General features: G+C 52.1%; 6 protein-coding genes across 6 annotated transcripts; 3 read left to right on the forward strand and 3 right to left on the reverse strand.

The window, feature by feature from the left end:
* Window positions 1-646: 646 nt before the first annotated feature.
* On the reverse strand, window positions 647-4,728 carry P152DRAFT_479664 (putative ribosome biogenesis protein Ria1). The gene is made up of 6 exons (XM_033681730.1): window positions 4,440-4,728; window positions 4,369-4,389; window positions 3,379-4,304; window positions 1,813-3,327; window positions 1,426-1,763; window positions 647-1,369 (listed from the first exon to the last, which is right to left on the reverse strand). Exons 1-6 carry the CDS (start codon window positions 4,500-4,502, stop codon window positions 984-986), a joined length of 3,249 nt encoding a protein of 1,082 aa, XP_033537428.1. The 5' UTR covers window positions 4,503-4,728; the 3' UTR covers window positions 647-983.
* Window positions 4,729-5,265: 537 nt separating this feature from the next.
* Window positions 5,266-7,932, forward strand: P152DRAFT_390991 (uncharacterized protein; the record flags this gene model as incomplete). The annotated part of the gene is made up of 2 exons (XM_033676071.1): window positions 5,266-7,518; window positions 7,579-7,932. The coding sequence occupies 2 exons, from the start codon at window positions 5,266-5,268 to the stop codon at window positions 7,930-7,932; spliced, it is 2,607 nt and encodes an 868-aa protein (XP_033537429.1).
* A 674-nt stretch (window positions 7,933-8,606) lies between these two features.
* Window positions 8,607-10,547, forward strand: P152DRAFT_455514 (small GTPase). Its single transcript, XM_033678805.1, has 3 exons — window positions 8,607-9,557; window positions 9,616-9,908; window positions 9,972-10,547. The coding sequence occupies exons 1-3, from the start codon at window positions 8,987-8,989 to the stop codon at window positions 10,146-10,148; spliced, it is 1,041 nt and encodes a 346-aa protein (XP_033537430.1). The 5' UTR covers window positions 8,607-8,986; the 3' UTR covers window positions 10,149-10,547.
* On the reverse strand, window positions 10,228-12,047 carry P152DRAFT_455515 (Ebp2-domain-containing protein). Its single transcript, XM_033678806.1, has 3 exons — window positions 11,705-12,047; window positions 11,025-11,655; window positions 10,228-10,964 (listed from the first exon to the last, which is right to left on the reverse strand). The coding sequence occupies exons 1-3, from the start codon at window positions 11,990-11,992 to the stop codon at window positions 10,648-10,650; spliced, it is 1,236 nt and encodes a 411-aa protein (XP_033537431.1). The 5' UTR covers window positions 11,993-12,047; the 3' UTR covers window positions 10,228-10,647.
* A 324-nt stretch (window positions 12,048-12,371) lies between these two features.
* On the forward strand, window positions 12,372-13,483 carry P152DRAFT_197136 (uncharacterized protein). Its single transcript, XM_033674308.1, has one exon. It carries the CDS (start codon window positions 12,536-12,538, stop codon window positions 13,196-13,198), a length of 663 nt encoding a protein of 220 aa, XP_033537432.1. The 5' UTR covers window positions 12,372-12,535; the 3' UTR covers window positions 13,199-13,483.
* P152DRAFT_390860 (S-adenosyl-L-methionine-dependent methyltransferase) lies at window positions 13,473-14,497 on the reverse strand (the record flags this gene model as incomplete). The annotated part of the gene is made up of 3 exons (XM_033676061.1): window positions 13,473-13,506; window positions 13,557-13,720; window positions 13,781-14,497. 3 exons carry the CDS (start codon window positions 14,495-14,497, stop codon window positions 13,473-13,475), a joined length of 915 nt encoding a protein of 304 aa, XP_033537433.1.
* Between the last annotated feature and the right edge of the window lie 1,795 nt (window positions 14,498-16,292).

Genomic DNA, 16,292 nt, shown 5'->3' on the forward strand with positions numbered 1-16,292 from the left:
GACAATAAGGAACTATGACCTTCCCTCCAATTTACTGAACCCTTATCAAGTTCACCGGACTGTGACTCATCACGGAGCACAGTGTTTCGCCGTCGTGTTGTGCACTGTTTCCTCAATAGGAGCATGCGTACTCGACTGCTGGTGATGAAACCTGTCCGCGACCATGTCGGGAGATGTTGTGATATGGTGACACATGGAGGAACAAGAACACATATTCCACAAACCAAGGTTGTAGAGGGATCCACCCTAACACTTCAACGATACCCGAGTCTAGAGAATATGCCACAATTCAAATAGTGCAGAGTCGGGACATCCGGACTTTCCCACCGCTTGATATTACAGTCAAGGCAATCACTGTGGATGCAGTGTTCTTCAATTCCCGTCCATATTTTTCGGACACCATCGAGTACTTCACTAGTAGCACTGTGCATGATCTTTCCATGCCACCCTACTCAATCCAAATATTTCTCGTCCGCTTGTGTATGCGGAAGTTCTCGACTCCTGGACAATGCGGGCTACTGTTGACGTACAATGCCGGGATACAGGCCACAGGAAGTGTTCAAGATTTAAGGACCAGTGCAGAATTTCCATATCATTTCTTTGAAGCTCAAATCCAAAGTAACGGAAGCGCTTCCGTTGTGTCATTCAGATCATCCTGTTGAAGATCGGTTCCAGGGAGTTGGAACCTCCTAACTTCATTTTCGTTGATATCATGTCGGAAATTAAGTCTTCCGGAACTTCAGGGGTTTAGTCATGGCCCAGCACATCCACTAAAGTGTATCAGTAGCGCTGGTGGCAGTACGATGCCGGAGACTACGAAACTGGTTGTAGTCCGAGGATTGGATACTGATATGGCTACACGTTCAAAAGGGAACCCTTGATCTGTGTGATTTGCGGATCGCCCGACTACACCCGGAAGATACACTTCATTGTAGCGGCAACCATTCATTCCCTTCGTATTGCACTGCGAGGAAAAATCTTCCTTAGTTATTCTTCATCGTCTTCTGTTTCTCCGCATTCTCCACTAACTTCTTCCCTGCAATAAACAACCCCTTCCTCTTCCTCACCTTCTCTGTATACATCTTCGCCACGTTCTCCCTATCCGCCAACTCTCCCAGATCTTCCAATTGCTCTTCCGTGAACGGCACCCAGAACGGGTCCTGATCCAGCATCTCGAACCCATGGAAGACGAGCTGAGGGCTCGCTGCGCCTGAGGTCCGCTTTCGGATCTCCTCGGAGAAGCCGAAGGACTCGGCGACGGGGAGAACGGCCACGACAGTGAAAAACGGCGTGCCTTCTTTCATGGCCTCGGAGAGGATGCGACCACGACGCCGAGTGATGACGCCATAGACCCGACCAAGGACCTCCGCTATGATGGGTTAATCACTATTGTTCAAGAGTGTTGATATAAGACTGTCAACTTACTTGAAGCTTGGATCTCGCAGCTATACATGGCAAGCAACATGCGCGGACTCCAGTCCAGGAACCCAGTGCGAATGGAATCCCTGACTGCCTTTATCACTTCACTGGTTAATCGACCAAGTTTGTCACGAGCGCTGGCCGCTTCATCCATCGAGCTTGAAATGGTGATGTCCTCGAGGAAGACAGCCACGCCTTGCATCGGCTCATTACAGAGCGGCCCCTGAGCTGTTACCAGTTGGAACGCGTAGTTGATCTTGTCAGAGAGGTCTTGCGCTGTTAGACCTGCTCTAGAATGTTGGTTTGTGATCGATCCTTCCGAAGCGCCATTTGTCTCGTGTAGTCTGATGTAAGTTAGCGAATATGTAAGGTAAGGTCGTCGCCGACACTTACACTTTGCTGCATGCGCCGTCCTTCGTCGCGTCGATTAACACGTTCGGACCAACTCGCCGTGGACCAAATGCAGCGATCGTGTCAACCACCCCCTTCCATGTGCCATTGTCCTTCTCAGCCACTTCAAAAGCAGACATCAAACGTTTCCTGAGATCGTCTCTTGAGCACAGTTCGCCCTGGTCCAAGTCCCCTCCAACTATTAATTCGCTTGTTGAGGCATTTCCAACTCCTTCCCCCACGGGATGCCTCTCGTCTAAACTCTCGCGCCCCTCTGCCCAGACTTTCCGTATTGACCTCGAGTTCTTGATCAAGCACTCGGTCACATTCTCCGGCAACGGCCTGACCCTCAACCGGATCGTCACAATGCCGCTAGGCGTCGCTGTAATGACTGTGCCTCGCGGCAGATCTTTCTCCCGAGGGGGATTCATCTCTTTCGCTTCCACAATGCTCTCCCTATAAGGAACGATCGGTTCTCCGGCCTGGATCTCACATCTCGCGAACCGCTCCCTCAGGTCTTTCAAGCAACGCTCAAGATGCAATTCGCCGGCACAACACACCACATGCTCTCCTGACTCCAGAACCTCATATTCAGCACACGGATCCGCCTGTACGAGCAACTTGAGACCAGTGATGAGTTTGTCCAAGTCAGCAGGGAATACTGGCTCCAGTGCAACCCGAACAATAGGTCGAACGGAGCCAGATATTCCGCCGAGATTGGGGGTCCCGGCCGGTCCGAGGTTTGAAAGCGTGCCAGCTTTGAGGATATGGCCAGCCAGACCAGCAATCCCCACCACGATTCCTGCTGGCGCTATTTTCAAAGGTTCCAGATGTCGTCCCATAAGAAGATATAGCCCCGTGATCGTTGCTTTGGTAGGAGGAGCAACGTCCGGTGCATCGGGCATATATTTCGGTCCGTAAGTCCAGACCTCGTCACCAACCGAGAGAGTACCAGAATAGAGTCGTGCGAATCCAATAAGGTGCTCTGGATCTTCAGGTTCCGCAACACTGTCGTCTTCTGCGCCATTCATATCATTCGCGCCAGTGATAGTGGCCATTGATAGTGAGTCCGTGACGCCGTCCACCTCAGTGGTTTTAGCAGCAGCGAACTGTGCACGTTTCTTCCTCGCGAGGTCCCGTGCCTCCTCAGCTGTCAGCATGAATCCACCCCTTTTCTTCTCCTTCGGTAGCTCGCTCTCCTTGACTGCCACCATTTTGCTCACGTACGCAACGAGGGGATCCTCCTTCTTGGAATGAAATTCCGTCATGGCGGCCTTGATCTTTGGGTCCACTGCATTGCTTCCGGGACTCGAAGCGACTAAGTCTGGTATCCGTAATGCTTGAGCTGCGGGAGGGGAGGGGATTTGTTCGATAACGGTGACGAGCACCGCAGTGGAGAGTGGTAGCCAGGCAGCGAAGAGGGCGGTAAGTAATGCGCGTGGGTCGCGGGAACGGAGGATATGTGGAGGAAGCGTGATATTCAGAGACTTTGTGATCTTTTTCAAAAGTTCCGGATCGCTGTTGGAAGTTAGAAGAAGATAACCACAATGAATCATGTATACAACTCACCCCTTGCCATCGTTGCCAGTGACGGTTGCATCGTATACCGCCCAAATGTTCTCAAGAACCAGTTGCACGAACATTGGCTTCAAGGCACGACCTTTGAGATGCTTAGAGCTGAGGACTCTCTTGGTCTTTCGATCCAGGAAAAAGTCTCCCCAGAGTACTTTCTCTAAGATTGACCTCTTAATGCCGAGTTTTTTCTCATATAAACTGGCAAATTGCTTGACAGTAAAAGCCCAGCCGTCAACCGCGCTGCTGAATATGACGTTATTCTTTTCCGGCGCGAAGTAGATATCTTCATCGTCCATCTCTACGAAGTCGCCGTCGATGATTTCGCTCGCGTCTGTTCCGCCACTCTTCCCCTTGGCCTTGTCAGCGGCGGCGTTTACTTTCTGTTCCAATCGCTCCCGCCACCGCAAGTCCTCTTCCATTCGTTCTCCCTGGAAGAAGCCTCCGACTACGGCGTTGACCTGCTCTAGGAGTTTATTGAGGTGGATGTGTGCTTCGTAAGGGCTCATCTTCAACTCTGTAATGAGCCTATCCATCTTATTGATGACCAAGACGGGCTTCAATTTCTCCGTCCATGTCTGCCGGAGGACCGTGACCGTTTGACTACAAACCCCCTCAACTGCATCAACTAACACCATGGCTCCATCGCAGAGACGGGATGCTGTACTGACTTCAGAGCTGAAATCGACGTGCCCCGGAGAATCAATGAGGTTGATAAGGTAGTCGTGCTGTTTCGGTTCCGTTTCCGGAGACGACCGGCGCAGCATGGCAAAGTACAATGAGATGGCGGAAGATTCCATGGTGATACCACGGAGTTGCTCATCTGGCCGAGAGTCTAGGTAGCGGATCTTTCCTGCGAGTTTGGGAGAGATGATGCCGTTGGTGGCGATGAGAGCATCTGTGAGGGATGTCTTGCCATGGTCCTTGGATCTTTTGTTAACCTCCTCTTCCTTACTAGAAATCTCTCTGTTCCTGGATGGGACTTACGACATGGGCGAGAATGCAAACCTAGATGTTTAGGTTAGTTGGTTCGTGCAGAGGTCGTGGATCGGACGTACATTACGGATGCCGTCTGGAGCACCCTGAAGCTCTGTGAGCTTCTCAACACCGACTACTGGCATTTCGAAGCCGTGATGTGTGCTGGAATAGGGTGTCCAGCAAGCGGAAGGACGGATGGATGGGGCAGGTTTACGTATTTGTTCTTATTAACGCACACCAAATTTGCCCTATGATCTAACGGGACGTTTCAATGCACCTGATAACCCTTGATACAAAGCATCGAAAGTAAAGATATCGGTCGTCGTTTAATTTTATACCGATTGGTAAGGTTTGTGAATCTCGAAACTTTTTTGCTATGACGATGATTCATGATGATACAGATTATGTATGTATACCCTTTCGGGGTTAGTTCGGCTTGTTTTATAAATAGAGGCTGGGGCGAAAGGCGAATGGAGTCATATTATGGATAGCACGCGCTCACAGGTTAGGGTCCTTGCTCCAAACTGGCTTCATAGCCAGCCTTATTCTATCCCGTAGGTACCCTTGATGGGTTCTTTCGAACGTATCCTCCTCGTTCTGCCTCCACGTATGTAAGAGTATGGCATAATTCTTGGGAATATCATCCTCGGCCAGGTCTTTCGGACAAGCTAGAATCGCTATTGCTACTGCGATAACAGACACATGGCGCACCCGGCAGCCGAAGAGGAGCGGCCGCCAAAGCCCATCAACAGTGGCGTCCGGCTTTCCATCTCCAATCTCTTGAGAGTTCTTGATGGAGTTGCGGCAGCCACCATACTGACCGAACAAGAAGCAGTGCCTGCCATGGCGTGGGTGCTGGCGCAAAATGAAGTTCCGCAGAACGAACCTGCTGGATCGCAGGGTCAAATGGGTAACATCATCGACAATGCGTTCCTCTTGAACGAGTGGTTAGACAGAATTGCCTCGAACAATCCTGCTAATGCATCCACTCAGGAAATCGTCAAGCTGGCTCTTGCTGTTGCATTTCTTCGCCAAAAGTCACGGCTCGAACAAGAAACCACTGGTGAAGAGCTGGAGCAAATTTGGGCCCTGATTCGCGATGCATTGTTCAGCACCATATTCTCGCGGCCTGGCTACAGTGCGTCTCGCAGCGCCCAGGGGTTTCTTGCTCTACCTCTTTGCTGCCTGATCAACGAAAACAAAACCATCGCCGAGCTATTTCGACTCCACGTTTGGATGCCGGATGGGGTGCGAGGAAATCCTCAGTATTCGATCCATTCTCACCAGCCATACGCACGAAGCTGGATCTTGGCTGGGCAAGGAACGGATACCGCCTACACCGTTGAACCCGCGTCGGATCCTTCGGTCGCTACTCACGCAGAATTTGCGCTGAGATGGAAGTCGGGAGAAGAATTAGGCCAGAGTTACAGCCCGCATCAGCAGTACTCCGTGGTCGAAAACACTGGCAAGCTGGTCTGCGCAATTCCTGGAGAATCAGTGCTGCACACGCGCGACATGACATATTCGGTACCAGCAGGCGCGTTTCACACCTCAAATATTCCTTCAGATGAGTTTCATGCCACGCTGTTCTTCTTCGACTCGCAACGCAAATTCATAAAGGACGCGCCTGTTCTCGGTCCTATCGATGGCAAGTCGTTTAAGCAAGATCGTAACCCTGCTGGCGTAACTCCGATAGATCTCGTCAAGACGGTAGACGCATTTCGCGCCTGGGAAGAGCTCATTCAACGAGGGCAGGACTATGCACAATGCGCCGAGTGGGAGTATGCTCTTCGCGAGTTCAACAAGGCTCTCGATATGTGCAGCGTCCCAGACTTTCCAGCGTCTAAAACGTACCGACTTTCCACCCTTCTCGAGTTTGGCAACACAAATCGTCGTTTTGGGCGTTACGAGTTGGCTAAGAAGAGCCTGCAAATGGTTGTGGATGAATCGGGTACCAGTGTACTGCGCATCAATGCCAGCGGAGAGCTCGGTGTCATCTATCGACATATGAATCTTCTAGACGATGCAAAGGAAGTGATTGGGCTTCAGCTCAAGACGGCCAAGGAACTCAACTCTGATACCGAAATATGCCGTGCACTGGGGAATCTTGGTATGATCAACTACCAGCTGTCGCAACAAAGGGGCGACATGGAGTTATTGGACATGGCCATCAGTCAGCTCAAGGAGCGAGTTAGCACTGCCCGCAAGATAAAGGAGAGTACAGAAGCGTATTCGCTCGACGGACACATCGAATCGCGCTTGGTCAAGTATGCCATTACGCGAGAGTCTATCGGCCTCGCCCGACTCTCCCTATGCTACACAGCTCGTGACGAGCTCGCCAAGGCTGCGGAATTTGCCTTACAGTCGCTGAATATTGCAGCAACGCTCGATGACCCTACCGTGATTGCCATGTCACGGTTCTTCTATGGACGCGTTCTGCTTAGGAATGGGCAGCGCGAAGAAGCGCTCAAGCAATTCAACACGCCAGGCACCTGCACTCCTGCCATTGCACTGTGCAAAGAGCCTTCAGAAGAGCACGGCCAATATCTGCGAGAGCTGGTGGATGTAGGCGCGGATATGGATCTCACGGACGAACAAGGCTACAAGGCACTGGATTGCGCCGTGTACAACAACGACACGTCGGTGGTCGACATTGTCCTCGACGGTCTCCGTAAGCAACTCCACGGTGACGTGCCCGGTAAACTGAAGCAAAGTATGAACGAGGCAAGGCTCAGAAAAAATTATCGCGAAATCTTTCAAGACAGGCTGCGGCCCGTTCTCAACCACAGCAACGCCCAAGATCGCTTACGGCGCCTGCGGAGGGCGTATGCGGAAATTCTCGCGGATGACGTGGAAAGGAGGAGAATGTTTGATGGCCTCAAGTTTGTGCGCTATTCCCACTTTGAGCGCTCCAAGCGAATCCCACGATCTAGCGACAAGGTGACCTACGAATGGAGCGCGGAATTTGACCGGAGTCACCCTGGTGCGCGCGTTGACTTTGTTATATTCCTCTCGTATCGGTGGATTGGGAAGGAATCTGGACTAGGCTCTCAGCCGGATGACCAGGACAACACGCAATATCGGCGCATGATTTCTGCCATCGAGGAGTTTTTGACGAGGCGTCCGGATGTGGATCGGAACACTTTGGGAATCTGGGTGGTAGGCCTATTGCCCATCTGTTCTCCTCGTCATTTCGCTTTCTAACTAACACTTCAACAGGATCTTGCGTGTATCGATCAAGACCATGCGGCATCAGGCATCTCGGCACTTCCCATGGTTCTTATGCAATGCAATGTCGTAATCAGTCTTGTTGATGGCAGTTATTACTCACGAGCTTGGTGCTGCGTCGAGGTGCTGATGATCCAGACGCTGATTAAATCCTACGGCTTGCACCGGTGGTACGAGCAGGTTCACCCAGACGGATCCAATCAAATACCCGAGGATAATACGAGGTGGATTTTACGTGAGGCATCGCTCGATAGGAAGATCGTTGTGGCCGAGAAGGACGTTTCATTTGCCGAAGATAGGCCTAAACTAATGTTTTTAGAACGACAGACGAAGATGCTTGGATAGGGAGATGAGAGGATACCTGTTATGATCCTCTATCTGACCCGATCTCTCTCCTCGAGAGGATCAAGGGCCGGCATGGAGTGAATGGATCTGCAGGATCCCCAGGAATCCTGATGGCCCCGAATCAACCATCACTGTCTGGGTTCAATGAACTGTGAAAGGCACGAGGAGAAGGGTCGGTCCGACGTGTTGCTAGGGGGAAGTATATGGATAGAGATAGGCGACGCGGCGATAGAGGCGGGCAAGGTTGAGTCAATTGGGCATCGAGATCAACAGGGGAAGAGGAGGGTATCTTTGTGGTAGCGAAAAACCAGAGGAAGCTATTGCGAGCTCTTTCAGGCCAAGTCGAATATAAAGCCATAGCTATCTCGGCTGTAGGGGTACTTGGTATGGATAGGAAACGGGGAATGTACTGTACCGTATTGAATTTTGAACTGTCTCGAACTAGGTGTCAAAGCTATGATTCGGGACTTCCCCTTCTGTAGCATCTCCCCTTCTCTTCAAATCTACGGTCCTCATATCATTAGTAGATTATAATCCAACCGATTGCGAAGAGACTTGACTGGTTGTTTTGAAGTTTCAGTGACAGTTTCAATACGCAGTGCTGGGAAAACCTCGGAGATCCCCACCAAGTCTCTCTCTGCCATGGTCCGGTTTGAAACAACAACCAGGACCACTCCCCATCAGCCTTATGAATGATCAATATCGCAAGTAGTGATCTTGCATTTCGACCTGGTAGTCAATCCCCGCATCCTACTCGTGCTATGGGCGACATCAACCTGATGGTGGCGGATTGGTGTTGACCAACAAAACGCGTCCCTTCGCGTCTGTTTCTCCTCGCGTCATCCATCTCGTCTCCTTCAGCCGTCCAGCGGTTAGCTCATGCGCCGTCCACAGAGACTCCACACTAGGGGTGTTGCACTTTATTCACGATTTCGCATCTCCTTGTGAGGCCACTATTCCACTTAACACCTAGCACCCTGATCGCTCCACCTCTTTTCTCTTGCGGTCATCGATCCAAAGCGTTGCGAACAGGGCTATCAACCACCAGCCTGCCATGGATATGGACCTCGATTCTGCTCAGGGAGCTCCCCCTCTCACCGAGCCTCAACATAGTACTAGCCCGACGACTAGCCCACACGATCAGACCATGGACATGGACGACACCATGCAGACCATTACGGCATCAAGCATGCAGCAAGCGGCGGCGGCAGCGGCAGGACAGGAATTCCAGACCGATTACAGCAACGGCAACTCCCATGATCCCAGACCGCAAACATCGTACTCGGATACCGCATACCGCCCCTACGATGCTCATAGCCAATATAATACCTCCGAAAACGACACTCCCCCAAGACCGGGCTACCATAGCCAACACAGCTACTCTCGTGGCGGCTCCCGACCCAGCTCGTTGGCGGGGTCCGGCAATCACTCTCCGTACGACATGGCCAACCGACAGGCGGGATACCAGGAACAGCAGATGCGGGCACAGCAACCGGAGTCAGCGGCGAAGAACACGAGCGTGGTGATCAAGGTCGGCATGGTGGGGGATGCACAGATTGGAAAGACGAGTCTGATGGTGAAATATGTTGAGGGCAGCTGGGACGAGGACTACATCCAGACGCTTGGTATGCGAGGCTACTCGCCATTGAGACCCTTCATGGACCTATACTAACGTAGCTCAAGGTGTTAATTTCATGGAAAAGACCATCTCGATCCGCAACACCGAAATCACTTTCTCCATCTGGGACCTTGGTGGCCAGCGCGAATTCGTCAACATGCTCCCGCTCGTCTGCAACGACGCTGTTGCGATCCTCTTCATGTTCGACCTGACTCGGAAGAGCACCCTCAACTCCATCAAGGAGTGGTACCGACAAGGTCGAGGGTTCAACAAGACAGCCATTCCATTCCTCGTCGGAACCAAGTATGACCACTTTGTCAACTTTCCTCGCGAAGAGCAGGAGGAGATCTCGAACCAGGTATGGACGTGTCTTAAAAGAATTCATCAAGGCGAGTGAGGTACATGGCTGACAATCCCGCAGGCCAAACGATTCGCAAAAGCAATGAAAGCGCCCCTCATATTCAGCAGTACCAGCCACAGCATCAACGTGCAGAAGATCTTCAAGATCGTCCTGTCGAAGGCGTTCGACCTACGCTGCACAATACCGGAGATCGAGAACGTGGGCGAGCCGCTGCTGCTGTACCAATCGGTGGGTTGAAAGGGCATCGGTCCCAATTTGGATTCACACTGGGCCGAGCCGATGGAAGCGCGAGAAGCTTTTGCGATGAGATGACGCTTTATGAAGAATGCTTATGAGGTCGACACGGGACTGTCGACCGACGAGACTCGTTCCCAAACCACCCCACCACTCCTGAACACGCACCGATCCATTGCCAGTGTCAAATTGACGAGAGGCGCTGTCCTCTGCTTTTAATTGTTCTGTCTAATGAAAGCCGGTGTTACAACCTCACAGACGATGAAGGCTTGTTGGCGTATCCACCGGAGCATGTGTTGGCTGATTTTCTAAAGCGGCTGGACTTGGACAGAACCATCATGTACCGTAAACCCACCCCATAAGAAACCGTAGGCAGGAGGTTTGAATATCAAGCAAATCTAAATCTGCGTTCCTATGTAACTTGGCTGAGAGAACCGAGAACGCAACCACCCTCGCATCGGACCGGAGAGATCCTGCGATCCGCCATATGCATCACCGCACACTACGGCCTCCCCTTCTGCCGCTTACTCTTCCCCGGCCGCGCCTTCTTCACCTTCGACGACCCTCCAAACTCGTTGCTCTTCATCCCCTTTGCGCTGAACCCTCGCATGTCCGACGTCGACGTGGCGTCCCCGCTCTTGGAGAACCGCTTCTTCCCACCAAACCCGTACTTATCATCCTTCTTCTGCCGCTTCGGGTTGGCGTCCGCTCCGCCCCGCTTGCCCGGCCCATCCGACCGGCGCCGCGGCGCCTCTTTCTCGAGCGCGATGTCGAACATGTCCTCCTCCTTCTCATTGGCGATGGGGGCGCCTTGTCGTTCTGTACAGGAATCAGTCAGCAAACACGCTTGTATGAAATGGAGTGATGGGGGAAACCTACTTCTCTTCAAACTCTCGACCTTCCCCTTCATCTCCCGCCGCTCCTTCGCCCGCTCCTGCTCCTTCTCCACCTGGACCTTCTTCCCGAACTTCTTCGCGTCCCGCAGCTTCCGCGCTTCCAACGCGGCCTTCTTCGCCGTGGCGTCCTCCACCAGCCGTGTCTTGATTCGTCCCATGTGCTCGTCGCTCTTCACCATCTCGGCGAAGAAGTCGTTCGGGCGGCTGAACGGGACGCCTTCTTTCTTCAGCTTCTGGCGGGCGAGCTCGGCGGCGGATTGAGCTTGGTTGTAGAATTGGAGTTCACGGTTGAGGTCGTCCTCCGGGTCGGGGATAGCGTTCGAGGTCGTGGTGTCGGCGGTGATAGATTGGTGGGCGGAGAAGGGGAGTTTGGCGTAGGGCAGGGAGATGCGGTTGAGCGCGGAGGTGAGGGCGGCATGGTTGTTAATAGTGAGGCGTTGGTGAGGAACAAGGTCGCCTTTTTCGGTATCGGAAAGAGATTCGAGGTCGGAGAGGGGGATGTCTTCTTCATCTTCTGAATGGTCGGACTCTGGCTCGTCTTGATCTTTCTCCTCCTTCTCGCCTTCATCGGACGTATATATTGAACTGTCGTCGTCAAGCGCGTTCATATCGTACTATTCTCGTTAGCATGTATCCATGTTTCTCGAGCGTGAGAAAACCTACCGCCACATCTTCGTCGCTCGACCCCTCCTCATCCTCCTCTTCATCTGGCAGAACGGCCACGGTACGCGATGTACCATCCTCCTCAGTGACAAGCATTATACCGCCATCCGAGTCATCTTCGTCTCCAATATCCTCATCCTCATCATGAACTGGTTTCTGCTGTTGCGCTGCGGCCCGCTTTAGCTTCTCGGCCTCTTGACGCAACTTTTTCTGGTGATCTTTGGTGTAATTCGCGCCCTTTTGTCGGTTCAGCGCCACCTTCAACTTCAAGTCCTTTCTTTTTGCCATTTTTGCGACTTGATTGAACCACAATTGAGTATGAAGTTGTGCGATGCCTCTGGAAGGTTCAGTTCAGTTGTCGCGGCGTGGAAGTCGAAATCTTGGCAGGCGGATTTTTATTATGGGGCACTCGACCCGACATCCCTGCACTGAATTCACTCAACTTTACGCACATCTGTAATTCGTATGTTAATTACCATATAGGTAAGTTTACAGTATAGCACAGCGTTCCTTCATCCGTTGGATGTAATCATCGGCTGCTTCACAAGCCCGGAGTAAACAATAATAATGAATTGATTGTTGTTGATTCCGCATACTTAGGTTTTTGCCTGGCATGGTAGTTACCCCTGGGTGGAGGACTAATTATATTACGGTACTGAAATCCATAGTCGTCCTAGCTGTAATAATAACATGAACATTTAACATGAAGATTGAAGTCCCTGACCTTTACATTTGCAACAAAGACGTCACCCCTTTTTTACATCTCATATATAATATTAATAAAAACAACAACGCCCTCGCTGGTTGAATGAATAAACCGGCAGAGAAGCCATGTCAGAAGGTCCACGGAACCGCCGTGAACGACGCGCAGCAACGAAAGCCGACAAGAAAAACATGAAACCCACCGATGACATCCCTCTATCCCATCCCGACTGGGATGCGTCCCATCGACCAGCTAAAACGCTCTATGACCTCGCGGAGGAGAGGCAAGCTTTGCTGGCGAAGGGGAAGCCGTTCGTAAACGCCGAAGGGACGAGTGACACGAAAAATGGCGATTGGGAGTTCATGTCTGACGATCCCCTGGGCGCCTTTGGCGAAGCCATTTTCTACACGGCCTCCTTGTCGATGTTACGATTTACCCTGGACGTGCTCGTGTACAACCAGTATCGGCAGGAGATCGTCTGGCAGGAGATCTGGTTCCGGAGCCTCCAAGCTTTTCCGGTCCTCCTGCTCGCGACGTACTTCTTGCATACGCCGACCGCGAAGCGTCTCAAGATATTCCGGGATCTCCTATTTTTCGTCACGTCCGTGGCTGCCGGGGCGTTCATGGTGCACTCGGGGAATAAATATGGTTATTTCGCTGTCATGAAGAGGGCCCCGCCGATTGGAACGCTCTGGGTATGGAGCGTTGTCGAGATGAATGTGGGCTGGGCAGCGGGCAGTCTCCTGGTCGTTGTTGGATATGCATGGTGGAAGGGTTATGGTTTCTTCTGAACCTTATGTGTTAGGTATTCGCAAGGACCATAACAGCGTTTCGAATCGCAAGAGATTGGATTGAGAAAGAAGAAAGCTAAGATGTCCCATGCAACCATCCCCCCATCCGCCGCATCAAATGATACCAGGCCAATTGTCCAATAGTCACAAAAGAAGGTAAGTTGGAACGGGATAGGAAACTGCCTGGTATTGTTTTCCGATTCCACCATTCGCTGTCCCTCGGATGACCACTAGGCGCCTGCATTCATTCCCGCTAACATCAATCCAGATATCATTAGTCGAGAGGCTTCTGGGCCCATACCGCGTATCTGTCGGCTTATATTAGCGGCCGTTCTCTGGGCCATGTTCTCGAACTTACCCGTCGTGCTGCATCTGCAGCTTTGAATTTTTAAAATCTTTCCGGACGTCAGCAATGAAGACCATGATCTCCTCCCTCTTCCACCCTTTCATCGTCAGCGGTCGAAGAGTGAAGCCTTCCAAGTTTTCCATGAACTGGATGGCGTTGATGGTTCCGATTTCTTTCTGGAAGAAGCGTCAGTGCGATCCACATGTAAACAGAGTATACACCGATTATAGGCATACCATAGTCTTATCCTTTGGCCAAGTACCAACTGGAATATGGAAAGTTTTTTGGTTGATGTTGGTGAAGCCCGTATCTTTGAACCATCCGAGCAATTTTGGACCCGGTTCTGGGTCCAATCCAATGCCGTGCATCAAGTCCTTCAATTCTACAGTCCACTTGTCGACGGGGCAACCTCGCTCGAAATGACCACTCGGGGACGCCTTATTGAACGTCATCGTAAAGTCCATAAACTCGACCCACCCACCAGGCTTGGTGAATTTGAAGGCCTGCCGCAGCAACTTCGGCCAATCTTTCAACGCGCCTCCCATCATCCTCATATGGATATAATCGAACCCCTCCGAATAGATCCATTCTTGCTCGATGTCGTCGATCTCAAAGCGGACGTTGGGTGGCACGTTCCGGGGTTGGTTGTCTGCAAGGTCGTTTCCGAGCACGTCGGCGGAAGGATACTGGTCGCCCATATCAATCGCCCAAATTCCCGTGCCCGTCCCGAGATCGAGGATGCGTTGCGGGTTGTCGCCGATCGGAGCGAAATGCAGTTTGCCGCCAGTGCAGAGGTTCAACATGTGTGAGACGAGGTCCAGCCGGTCCGCTTCGGTTTCGTCGGCGGGCAGGAAATACTTCTCTTTGCCATAGCCCTGGTATCTTCGTCCATTTTCATACTGGTAGTCTAATAGCGCCGATTTCAACGAGGTCGTGACGCTCGCTCTGCGCATTTCCATTTAGATCTGGGCGACAAAGCACATTGACTCCGAAGAAACTCACGTATCGTCTCCGAGCGCAGAATCGTAATCACTCGTGTCGCCCTAGCGATCATGAAACGATTAGCCCCATGCTCAATTAAGTAAGCTCCAATATCACTAAAGGGAAAAGGACCCACATCTCCTTCCACCTCAATTGGCACCGCTTGTGAAATTGAAGCAATAGAAACTTGAGCGGGTTGAGCGGGCTCTTCTTGTTGCGACACAGCCGCCTCCGGTGCAAACTGCGTAACGCCTTCCGCGGGCGCTGTTGCGGGCGCTGGTGCTTCTGTCGCGGGTGCTGGTGCCTCTGTTGCGGGCACTGGCGCCTCCGTTGCCGGCGCCGTTCCCTCCTCTACCCCGCCTTTGGTCGGATTAGCTGGGGCTGGTTCGCTCGACGACATGGTAGGGCAAGGCACACAAGCGGAACTTAATATCAAGATCGCACGAAGACAGTGCAAAAAGCAGAACGCTCAGGTTACACACAGAAACGAAGAGAGTGAATGGAAGTCAAGGGCGAATTGAAAGATCCAGTGGCTAAATCAGCCGACAGCTCGATACGGGAATAGTAAGACTTAGACAATGTGATCAGGGCATCAAGGGCAAAGTTACCCAACAATGCGACTTCGCTTCTATGTTCGGTCTGGCCCATTAGCCCCACGATGGAACCAATATGATTCGCTTCGGGACGGCTAGATCGGGCTGCCTTCCCTGGCTATCGGGCTTGGCTAACGTGACCGACAGGAGACGGCCACATCGATCTGTTTGTCGTTCCTCGACGGTTCGGGATGGATGGCCCAGTCCATGCGAAGCAAGATCTCACTTGCTCCGATTCCATGGTTGAAGGGTTGCAACCAAACCCCCTTGTTTCCCATGTGCTAACTGCTAGCGACTCCATTCAACCGATCACTCCATCCAGTCCCACACTATTATTGTAGAATCGATTCCATGAACCAGAAGCGAGTGGATGGGGGAGAGCGATCCCGCAGGTCGGAGAGATAGACAAGGGAAAATAGCGAATGATATGCGATCCCGTTGGAGTGGTCGATGGGACCGCGTTATTTGTCCAGATTTGCACATTCGTACATGCTTAGAAGCCCTGGTCCTATCATACATAGTAGGTCCTTTGTAATTCCTGCACGCCTGCATGTACTGATGACCACATGATGCTGCCGTAGTTGAGTGGGATACGCATAGGTACTTTGCTAGTGCCGGCCGGTAGGTCTGGACTGCGTGCTGGAGTACGTAGTAGATGGGCTTAGGTAGGCTGTAGCCACCATTAAGGGACTGTCCCTGATAGGCGTTGAGGAGCCGCCGGAGAGATATTCGCTCGTCCTAGTAGGCATCCCGTACATCATACATGAGCTGGAAATTCTTGCGGTGAATCACTTTCTGGTGAAGTATGCCATGCCGAGTCCACGCATGCGTTCACACTTCCGAGGGATAACCATCTCAATTTCTTCCCTGCCCTCACTTGCTAACAATGGCCCTCGCCCTGACTATCATCTCCTAAGTCTGGGGCTACGTAAAACCATTTCGTAATCCTTTGAGAACGTTCTCCCAAGGCTCCCGCTTGCGTGTGCGGTATGATGACACCGGCGACCGGTTTGGCTCCCCCGAAGACGGCGCAATGCGGGAAATCCGGCTATGCGACGGGCTCAAGCGGGCCGTCCTTCCTACGATATTCCGTACCAACTTTTGGCCTCGGGACGGTGGGGATGTGGGGAGGGGGCGTTCATTAGGTATTTGGATACACAGGTGTTCACCCGAC

Source organism: Eremomyces bilateralis (genome assembly GCF_010015585.1).
Source record: "Eremomyces bilateralis CBS 781.70 unplaced genomic scaffold P152scaffold_3, whole genome shotgun sequence".
Taxonomy (NCBI): Eukaryota; Fungi; Ascomycota; class Dothideomycetes; order Eremomycetales; family Eremomycetaceae; genus Eremomyces; species Eremomyces bilateralis.

Excerpts from the sequence above, each read along its gene's own strand:
- P152DRAFT_455515 (XM_033678806.1), bottom strand. The coding sequence starts at position 11,992 with ATGGCAAAAAGAAAGGACTTGAAGTTGAAGGTGGCGCTGAACCGACAA. Across the intron at positions 11,656-11,704 it reads CGAGCGACGAAGATGTGGCG|TACGATATGAACGCGCTTGA; the intron begins GTAGGTTTTCTC and ends TAACGAGAATAG. Across the intron at positions 10,965-11,024 it reads GGTCGAGAGTTTGAAGAGAA|AACGACAAGGCGCCCCCATC; the intron begins GTAGGTTTCCCC and ends ATTCCTGTACAG.
- P152DRAFT_197136 (XM_033674308.1), top strand. The coding sequence starts at position 12,536 with ATGTCAGAAGGTCCACGGAACCGCCGTGAACGACGCGCAGCAACGAAA.
- P152DRAFT_455514 (XM_033678805.1), top strand. The coding sequence starts at position 8,987 with ATGGATATGGACCTCGATTCTGCTCAGGGAGCTCCCCCTCTCACCGAG. Across the intron at positions 9,558-9,615 it reads GGACTACATCCAGACGCTTG|GTGTTAATTTCATGGAAAAG; the intron begins GTATGCGAGGCT and ends ACGTAGCTCAAG. Across the intron at positions 9,909-9,971 it reads AGGAGGAGATCTCGAACCAG|GCCAAACGATTCGCAAAAGC; the intron begins GTATGGACGTGT and ends ACAATCCCGCAG.
- P152DRAFT_479664 (XM_033681730.1), bottom strand. The coding sequence starts at position 4,502 with ATGCCAGTAGTCGGTGTTGAGAAGCTCACAGAGCTTCAGGGTGCTCCA. Across the intron at positions 3,328-3,378 it reads ACTGGCAACGATGGCAAGGG|CGATCCGGAACTTTTGAAAA; the intron begins GTGAGTTGTATA and ends AACTTCCAACAG. Across the intron at positions 1,370-1,425 it reads CTGCGAGATCCAAGCTTCAA|CGGAGGTCCTTGGTCGGGTC; the intron begins GTAAGTTGACAG and ends AACCCATCATAG.